We start from the raw sequence: 10,015 nt of genomic DNA on the forward strand, positions 1-10,015 counted from the left end.
ATCTATCTTTTCAATAATTTTTTATTGATAATAATAATAAATTCATTTTCTTTGATGATTTCTATTCTTACTTATCCCATAGGACCCTTGCTCTTCCACCGTTAGTTCTACTCTAAGCTATCTACACAGTATGATATACATGGGAAAAATGGAATCCAGCGGTTGTTAATCCATTGCATGCACAGCTTACAAGATGTGAACATTTATTTCCATTCTTTAAAGTTGATAAAAAAGTATTGATTCCACCCAATTCAAATCAAAGTCTCAGCATTTTAATCCGTCTTCCACGTAGATTTTTTTTTCTTTTTAAATTAAAGTTAACATGACCTTATTTGTAAAGACATACTCGTATGGACCTTCTGGTCAGGAGTTGACCTTTCTGGTATTTAAAGTATCTGTTTGCGTACAAAAGAATCCATAAAAGATGGTGCCATTCAGATCAACTTACTGAGTTACAGGATCCTCTAAACCGTTTTCAGTTTATTTTTCTTTTGGCAAAATATGGTGCTCAAACATTCCAAGTACAAAATATAATATTTGAAAAATACATAAAAGTGTTAGATTTATATAAATTAAAACTCATCAATCCAAACAATTTGTTCTTGAGGTGTGATTTTCCTAAAATTCGTATTACTTTAACATCAAAAGCACTATCATGTCTCCTAATTGGAATTGCCAGACCACCCATGTGGCCACTAATACCTCCAATCTTAATAACTAGTCATTGAATACCTCCACATAAAGTGCCGAGTGGCCATGGTAGTGAATGGAGTTAATATGATATAGCTCTCCTCGAATATTCTTTCTATTCTTTTCGGTTTCCTATATGCAAGGCAGATTTTTCTTTTTATCAATCCATTATTGTAACAGGCAAATGCATAAAACAAAAGCCATCACCCATCTCCTATCCTATTGACTATGTTTGTTCTATCTTGGAATCAAAGAATAAGAGAAAGATTGTTGCTTTGGTTTCTTAACACACAAGACAGCATTGACAAAATGTTATTCTATAGGCAAGAATTTTAGAGATGCTTTTGGCAACCCCACAAGCATGGCTTGTCTTTCTCAACCAATTCTAGCCGTCCATGGCTGTCTGTCTGTCTGTCTGCATGACACAGGCTGAAAGTTTTCCAAGTGCCTCTATAAAGCTTAACACAAAACCATACCTTGCTAGCCAATCTACAATTGCTTCTCCTAAGTTCCTCCTCCTTGCAGTTCTAGAAAAAATGGCCTCCGAAAATACCAGTGGTAGGCACCTTGAGGCCAGCACCACCAGCGACCCGGCAAATCAACCCAACACCAAAGGTGCAAGCAAAACTAATTTTGGGAAAGCAGTGGCACGGAGAGCAGTTTCTGGGTCACACAGGCGCCGAGTTCATGGCAAAAAAGTAGCAAGTGGTGATGCCAGATTGTTGCCAAGCAGGCTGAGCAAGGTTTCCTTGGCTGAAGATTCAACAGACTGATCAAGAAATATTTATAAAATTATTGAGTGTACAGAAGTCTTTTGTTGTAAAACTACCAATATGCAAAATTAAAAGGTCGTATAGTTTGTACTTGTATATAAGGTAATAAAATGCAGAGATCTGTATCCAGGGCCAATACATAAAGCACCATCATCGTCAAGATTAACCATGCCAAATTGAACAGGACTGCAGGAAGTAGACCATTAAAGCAGTTATTTGCAGAGGTATTACATCAGGTAATACCAAAAAAAAAAAAAAATCTGATCTAATAAGGAGACAAATGTATATAGACTGCTGGAGGCTCAGCAAGTTCATCTCAATAATGATGGCTACCTTGGCAAAACATGAAATAGTGTACTTGAGCAAGACTGCAGAGGTTAATCCACAGCTGTTCTCATACATTGTAAAGACAATCAATCCTGGTCAGACATGTTTAGCAAATTAAGGTTCAGGTGTGCTAGAATGCTACAGAACATAAGTCAATTCCTTTCCATATAATTTGAAGACAGTGGATGACTCTACATTGATTAACTATGTGTGCAACGTTGACTAATTTAAATGTGACTCAGAAAACAAAGAGCACAAAGCATTTCAATGGCAGAGTATTTGTCCAAGTGGTTGAAGAAGTATTGGAAAGGACTAAAAATTGAACTGCAATGATAAATCACTGACCTATTCAATGCTATTGCTTCCTGCATCAATTGCATCTCCAAAATCTTATTCTACAGGTATCCTAGTGCATCTGCATTCAAATTATCGCTTCCAATTATTGGACAACGGGCTGCATTTTGTCCGAACTGCCTAGAGTAAGGCTCAGAACAATGACTTCGCTTTCTAGTAACATCAACACCATCTCTTGGCCTTCTCTCTTTGAAATTTTCTAAAGTAAAAGATTCATGAGGATTTCCAACTGTAAAACTCTGAATAATTCCATCATTAACTTCTACCTCCGGTTGAATCAATGAGTGAGATGGACAAGTATAGTGGATGTCATCTATATCATGTGTTGGCCTGGGAAGTTCTTTGATACGAGCTAGTACAATTGCAATTTGCTCATTAGCAGCATCAAGGCGTTCCTCTGTTTCCAGAGATTCTGACACAAGAGTTGAAGCCATGGACTCTAATAACTGAATCTTCTCAGAATGTTCTCTTGCAGTAGTCCTTAAGATGAATGTAGAAGATGAACTAACACCACGCCAACGGATGGGTAGATATTGTTCTGGAATCTGAAAGCAGTTATTAGTTGACAGGACACGGAGAATATGCCTACAAAGGATGCCAGAAAACTCAAACTGACAGCAGCTGCAGCTCATTAGATCTTGACCTGGAATCCACATGACTTTGTGATCCCCATCCATCTCAGCATGGTGTTTGACCTGGAAACAACCTTCATCTACCAGAAGAGATGCATACTGTGGTGCGATTACGAGCTCTTCTTGAAGTTTACCAAAGGCATAAGGTGTAAGAAGAGAAGCTGCATGAGATTCAATTGGTGAACCTGTTCTGAGGCAGACATTCTGCTGCTTCCGTTGCATCTTCTGCTGGGGTTCAGCCAGATCATTGAAGCCAACAATTTCAGCCACCTGGTAAAAAGGCTGCTTAATCATAGATTGCATATAATGTAAACAATATGATTAAAAGAAGTGAAATAAAAATACACACTCGTTCCACAAAACGATCTAGTTGAGACTCTGCACTCAAAACCCGATGAGTAAAAGCATTAATTGCCTCTGACATATTCAACAGTCCAGCAAAGAAGTAATGCCGCAAGAATGGCAATGCCCATGATGTCCGTAATGCATATAAGCTGGTAATAGGCTTAAATTTTTGGAGTCCATATTTATTAACCATTTTTCTCCACTCTTTTTCAAAATCTTCTTCAAACTCTAGGTTATATAGCCTAAAAAATTCAGCTTTCCAGTCATCATAACATGAACCAGGCAGTGTAAGAAACAAATCTGAGAACTTTGAAATAATATGCCAAATACAAATGGCATGTTTGGTTGCAGGCATTTCAATTGCAACAGCCTCTTTCAGCCAGATGTTTTGGTCTGTTGATATTGTTTGTGGAGCCTTTCCTTTCATGAAGCCCAAGAATGTCTGCAGAAACATAAAGAAAATAGGAGACCTTAGTTTCCAAAAGAAAAGAAAAAATGAAAGAACCAAATCTGATATAAAAGATCACGATAACAAAATATTGTCATATGCTAAGAGGATGCAAAATTGTCAATCAATGCAGATATATCAAGAAAACAGACAAATTCATCACAACTACTATGAAAACTTGGCCGTGAACTTTGTACACAACTGAAACGTCAAGCCCAAGCAAAGAGCAGGCAAAGATATGGGTAAAGGAACCATCAACATGGTGACTGTCAAAGAGGTAATCTAAGATGACTACTCAGGAAACACTCAAACAGAAGTAGAAGCAAAGTTTATATACCTTCAATGCCCAGGTGAAAGACTGAATATTTTCATCTCGTAAAAGCACACAACCAAAAAAGCAGGCCATTCCATGATTGTCCAGTCCAACCCAAATGCCAAATAACAAATCATAGCAATCCAGGCGATGGGTTGTGTCAAAAATCACTGCATCTCCAAAGGCCTCATACAATTGAACTGATGAAGCATAAGTCCAAGCGATATGCTCTAGCCTATTATGGCCATCAATTTTAAAGTCATATTGGAAGTTGTGATCTTCATCCTTCAGTTTCTTGCACATCAAAATAAGATCAGTAGCATCATAATCACGATTGACATTTCTAAAAGACTGTAAGAGGTTTCTCACATCTATCTCTGTAAACGGTAAACAACCAAGCTTAAGACCTTTCTCTAGCTCCATCAATCTTAACATTTGCCGCACTGACATTCCAGCTTTCGCAAACATGCAAATCCGAGTCTTGTCATCTGGAGTAATGGTGCAGTAAGCAGGAAGAAGGTGCACTTCATTTGATTTTAGTAGTTCATGGTTGTGAATATTGCTAAAACCTGTAACATGCCATTCAGGGACATCAAAATCTACCCGCTTCACAATGCGCATATATGCTTGACAACCACAACGCGCCGATTTTCTATTCCTTTGCATTTTCCCATCATCAGAAGGCTTCGTCTGTGGAAATCCACCACGATGACAAGTAAAATCTCTTCTTGTAACTCCTCGACCCACCCCATCCTTTCCCCTGGTTCGATGTCTTCTAATAGAAAACCCACATTGCTTAGCAAAACTGCAATAAAATTCATAAGCTGCATCTTGAGACACAAATCTTTGGCCAATAAACGGAACAAGATGGATAGAAGTTTGTTGTGACAATATTGTGACTTCAGGAGTTTCCCCAATGGTACCAGTATCATCTTGAGACAAATCCGGGCCATGCTCAGAAGAAGCCATACTGGTTCCTTCTGACATTGTTTCCTCAACAAATAACTAAAAACCAAACTACTAACACCATAAAACCTGCAAGCAACATTTGATAGTTCATCACAAGCTGACAAATAAACTCACAAATTTACAGATGCTATCAAGAATCAATCTTTTACACCACATAGCACAGAAATGGAAACGCCAGGACACATTTTTTAAAAAATATAGAAAATGGAAATGTGGAGAAATGTATAAATATGAAAAGTATTAGGATTATTTATAAATACCAAATTTTTATAAGAAAATACAATACTCTGTAATTTAAAAAAAAAAAAAAAAACACAACAATTGGACACTTTTTCTAGTTCTTCCAGGAAGTATTTACAATCCAACACTAATATAAATAAAATTTAAACCAGACAACACTAATTTCTGAATGAATACTTTACTGTTCAGTCTCTTCTTCCTTTTTTCCCTCTGCACATTTCAAACTTCTCTCTAGGTTTTTCTCTTGTTCTTCTATCCTTCTTCTGATCTTCAAAATTCTGACAACAATACGCATCACATGTTCCTTTAATAACTACTTGAGAAACTTTTTTTACCAAAGACTGATTCATATCTCTACAGTTTGATCGCCAAATTGAATATTGAAGACAAATATGAAGATTGAAGAAGAATATGCAGATTAAAGAATAAGGTACCAGATTAGCCGGAGAGGAAATTGAGACGCCGCGCCGGAGTCGGAGACGGAGAGGAGCCGAGACGAACGCTTGGGATGGAGAGATGTTAGGTTACTGGAATATGAATGAAATTGGGAACGAGGAAGAAGCATTTTGCTTTGGGACGTTTCCTATTCTTAGGATATGTCAAGAAACGCGTTTCGTATTTTTGTAAAATAAAAGAAACGGATTTGAAACGTTTTGTACCCGGAAACTGAAACGTTTCGGAAACGTTACATAACTCTCTTCAATCAAGCTCATGCATTTAACAAAATTTCACTTTTAAGCAGTCATCTGCTTCATAAAAACATCAAAAGTTGAAAATTAAGTTACACTTAACAAAGTTACTAAGAACTAGCTGCTAATTAAGACATTATTAACCAGTTATAATCAAGGGATAAATGTAATGAAGAAGAGCTTAATTGAACCAAAATGAAACCAACCCAGAAAATGATTTCATCTCTTAACAATGAATAATTCATTTCCTAGTTGTTATGAGATCAAATTTTCTCTTTGATTCAATTCTTGGATTTGATTATATCGATAACCAACGATAAGTAAACAAACATCATTCTAGCCCATAACTTGAGGCTTGATCATTTCAACCCACAACTTGTAGGACAAACCTTAGCAAGATGTTTTTCTTCTAAAAGCCATAAAATAAGAAACAATGTATTCTTATTCCTAAGTCTCCATATTCAGTGTACATATTTTATGTGCACGTTTTCACCCCAACACTAATACCCTAAGATCGCCAACCATATTTTAAAGCACACATAACCCCCCAAAAAAATAAATTTAACGATGTGAAATCTGTTTTTACCATAATGTAATTCTTTTAACAATCAATAACGAATTGAAATGGAGAAATATGTTGAAAGAATAAACTGGCGAGGAAATTAGAGAGAGGAAGCAAAGTACATCTTGTGGAGAATGATAACCATTCACCGCAAGGATCAACTATCATGCGCCCTATAAGTGTTAAAAGGTTTTTCGAGTATACATGATAATTTTAGACATTGGATTAGCATAGGTATTTTGTTGTGGGTCTTTTGTGATATTTGTATTGTCTTAACTTTTAAGTTTTAACCTTATCCTCGCTAACATATGTTAGCGTAAATTAATATGGATCTTCATGAAAGTCTAATTTTAATGAAACGAGCCTATTATGAATAAAAGATGGGCAATGGTAAGGCCCCTACCTAATCTTATTTATAAACAGGTATTGATGTACCACATGCAATCGTATAAAGGGAAAGTGATTTGATTCATGTTGTTCATATTTTAGAGCATATTTGAGTTAAAGATTGAGTTTATTTTATAAAAATACAAATTTTGAATTGGTTTAAATAAAATCCAAAGTTAAAATATTTTTGAATTGAGTTCAAACTTTAACTCGTCGATCTCAAACTAATTCTTTTAAATTCGAATTAATCTCAAATTAAGTCTTATTCAAATTAATTAAAAACTAGCTTATGTTATTTAAAAAAAAAAAAAAAACTCAATCTTTAACTTGAACTTGACTATACTTTATTCAAACTTGGCTTGTTTTATTCAAACTCAAATTCTAATTTGAATAACTTAGATCAAATTCAATCATAATATAAATATTATTAAGATTAGCCCAAAACGAGATAGTTTGATCTAGAAAGTCCATCATACTTGTTTTAGTTAGTTCAAATTTATTTAAGTCTAATTTGAGTTATGAGGATTGACTCGTTTTTTAGATTAAGACAAATATGAGTTAAAGAGTTTAGTACAATTAAACTTGTAGGCCGAATAAATGGGTGGATTTGGTTTGAGCTTGACTTATGGGTTAATTCAAATTATGTCAAACATTTATTAAAATGATATTATTTTATCTATCATTGATAAGATGACCTTATTTTATTAATAAATTACAAATTTAAACTATAAAATTAAGTCATAAATTTGAGTTGAACTTTGAACTTAAGAATGAACTGAACTTAAGCTACCCTCAAGTATGACCTTGACAAACTCAAACGCGCTAAACTTGAGTTACTTTATTCTTGATTCAAGTCAATAGGTTTTCAAACTTAATTCAGATATCTGCCCATAAATGTGAAAGATGAATAAAAAGGATCCCGTTTTATATAATAACTAAATAGAGTTAAACATCAGAAAATGGTGACAAAGGAACTTTAAATTAGTGGCTTTGGTTCATCAACTAAATGCATGCCAATCTAAAGGAGCATGCATGTATGATCCTCGGATGAACAGTCCCCACCACGTCCACAGCTCCTTGTTGGTGTTTCGTCTTGTTTAAGCTAGACATGCTTAATCGCCCATATAGATCCACTAGGTCGATTATACAATATCTTCTCCTATTTTCATCATGTTTTACAAGAGCAAGATGACAAATTATTAAATTAGAGCTTGAATTTGTTCAAACTAGTTAAAAATATTACTGACAATTATCTTTAAAATGAATAATATCAATGACCAGATAGATAATATCATTAATATTATGAATAATATCTCAACGAGAAAAATTTTCTCTGAAAGGGATTTGAGTTGAGCTATCCAAATTGAAACTCAAACTTGAATTTGAATTTTAAAATCCCTACATTCAACTTAATTTTTAACCATTGTGGGATACCCAACAAAGCTCTCCTCACACATTGGTCAGCGATCCAACATCACTAACAGCAAACTCAACAACCTTCCATCAATCGGATAACTTTGGCTGGAATTGTTCTGGGTATCTCCTCTCAACGAGACGACTTTGGATAATCTTGTTCTTGGACTCTAAATCCTTTTGTTGGACCTCCACGAAAATGATATTACATCTTTCCTGTTCCTAAAGCTAGCTGAAGGGACGATGATTTACTTGACACTTCTAATTTCGACCAACGTGGGTACTCGTGTACGTGCATCATTCATTTTGGTCATTCTTTTATTTGTTCATAGATTCTCTAGTGAACAAGAAGTCTCGTAAGTAGACTACAACTATTGGTGATGATGAAGAAAGGTAAATTAACGATAATAGTTCAATTTTTTGGATTGTATCTTTGAGAAGATACGAAAATCTTTTGGGAGATGCACTTTCAATGGTTTGCTTAATGAAGTTGAAAAGGCAAGGAGGCTGGGAAGCCAAATGAGATGGCATTGTGGGGGACACAGTCATCTTCTTCATTTCAGTGGTCGACATTCTTTTAGAATTATCAAACCAACCCCTTCGGTTTTGGGCACATGGCCGCGCTTGTTAAAGTGACAAAAATATTGTTGTATAGCGGCAAGCTCTCTTCACAATAAGCAACTCTATAAATTGCAAAACATGAAACTGTTATTCTTGTGCACATATCTTCATGAACAAATTAATTTATTCATCAGTGAGTGATGATGATCATCACAATAAGCAACCATCTTCAACCTTGAAGTTATTCGGTTCTCTAGTACATAATTTTGGCGACGAAACGCCGGCAACAGCATCATCATCATCATTATGCAACAGAGACACGAGGAGGTTTGTGTGTTCATACTGTGATCGAACGTTTAGAAACTCTCAAGCACTAGGTGGCCACCAAAATGCTCACAGGAAAGAGCGCCAAGTGGCAAAGCTAGCTAAGTTTTATGGTGATCTTCAATGTCTTCGTCGAGCTGGGTTGGTGTCAGCCGTCGATATCAGTGCTATAGAGTCAAGTTACATGAGGGAAAAGGCAGCTAGGTTCCACTGTTTGTCGCCACCATTGATATTATCTCATGGAGATTACTGTGGACGATGGCCACATCAGCTTCCTGTTGAGGAGTCAAGCTCATCAACCTTCGAGGATCCAAAAGCATATCCCTTAGTTGCAGTAGAAAATAAAGAAGATGAAGATGAAGTTGAAGATGAGGTTGATCTCCATTTGAGGCTGGCACCTTCCAAGCCTTGACGCTCGACTAGTAATTACATAACTAAATAAAATTATATGTCTATATAATGCAATACTATTAGCATTTAAACTAAATTGGGTTTACATAATATTTTTGTTAATCTATTTCAAGCATATGTTGATTTTATTTTGCTGTAAAAATTTCCACTTTCCCTGTTGCCTGCCTGCTCCAAGATCATTGTTGAAATAATTATAATTAGTAATTTTAACTTTTGTACTAATAGATTGATTTTAAAAGGTATAATATGATATTATATAATTGAACGATATAATTATTTATTTAATTTAAAATAATTTAATCACGTGATAATATATCAGTGATGGGTATTTCTTCTATTAATATTTAAAGTATTATTCGGATATGTAGAGTTGTTATTCCATTGGTTCGCATGGTTAACGTGACAATACACAACATAAAACGGCATAGACGTTTGCCAATTTTGGTAACATACAAGAGAGAAATTCATGGGGAGCCATTTCCATGATTAAATTTTCCACCTCCTTAAAATACACTTTGTACAATAATTAGTCAAGAAAAGTAACACAAATATAGCAGTTCCAACTAATAATCAATAT

General features: G+C 35.2%; 2 protein-coding genes across 8 annotated transcripts; one reads left to right on the top strand and one right to left on the bottom strand.

The window, feature by feature from the left end:
- Positions 1-797: 797 nt before the first annotated feature.
- Positions 798-5,661, bottom strand: LOC123221180 (protein FAR1-RELATED SEQUENCE 11-like). 7 transcript variants are annotated; one of them, XM_044643922.1, is made up of 7 exons: positions 5,526-5,661; positions 5,274-5,369; positions 3,907-4,917; positions 3,126-3,563; positions 2,136-3,046; positions 1,555-1,649; positions 798-1,459 (listed from the first exon to the last, which is right to left on the bottom strand). In XM_044643922.1, the coding sequence occupies exons 3-5, from the start codon at positions 4,867-4,869 to the stop codon at positions 2,186-2,188; spliced, it is 2,262 nt and encodes a 753-aa protein (XP_044499857.1). In that variant the 5' UTR covers positions 4,870-4,917; positions 5,274-5,369; positions 5,526-5,661; the 3' UTR covers positions 798-1,459; positions 1,555-1,649; positions 2,136-2,185. The 7 variants fall into 7 exon arrangements, with proteins under 7 accessions (XP_044499857.1, XP_044499861.1, XP_044499855.1 ...); XM_044643926.1 differs by having other exon boundaries at positions 798-1,443; positions 5,269-5,369; XM_044643920.1 differs by having other exon boundaries at positions 5,269-5,369.
- Positions 5,662-8,864: 3,203 nt separating this feature from the next.
- On the top strand, positions 8,865-9,554 carry LOC123221181 (zinc finger protein 6-like). The gene has a single exon (XM_044643928.1). It carries the CDS (start codon positions 8,873-8,875, stop codon positions 9,437-9,439), a length of 567 nt encoding a protein of 188 aa, XP_044499863.1. The 5' UTR covers positions 8,865-8,872; the 3' UTR covers positions 9,440-9,554.
- Positions 9,555-10,015: the final 461 nt, after the last annotated feature.

Source organism: Mangifera indica, chromosome 7 (genome assembly GCF_011075055.1).
Source record: "Mangifera indica cultivar Alphonso chromosome 7, CATAS_Mindica_2.1, whole genome shotgun sequence".
NCBI lineage: Eukaryota > Viridiplantae > Streptophyta > Magnoliopsida > Sapindales > Anacardiaceae > Mangifera > Mangifera indica.

Bases quoted from the DNA above. Each gene is read 5' to 3' on its own strand.
- LOC123221180 (XM_044643922.1), bottom strand. From the start codon at position 4,869: ATGTCAGAAGGAACCAGTATGGCTTCTTCTGAGCATGGCCCGGATTTG. The intron at 3,564-3,906 runs GTATATAAACTT...ATGTTTCTGCAG, and splicing joins CTTTCACCTGGGCATTGAAG to ACATTCTTGGGCTTCATGAA. The intron at 3,047-3,125 runs GTGTGTATTTTT...CCTTTTTACCAG, and splicing joins TAGATCGTTTTGTGGAACGA to GTGGCTGAAATTGTTGGCTT.
- LOC123221181 (XM_044643928.1), top strand. From the start codon at position 8,873: ATGAACAAATTAATTTATTCATCAGTGAGTGATGATGATCATCACAAT.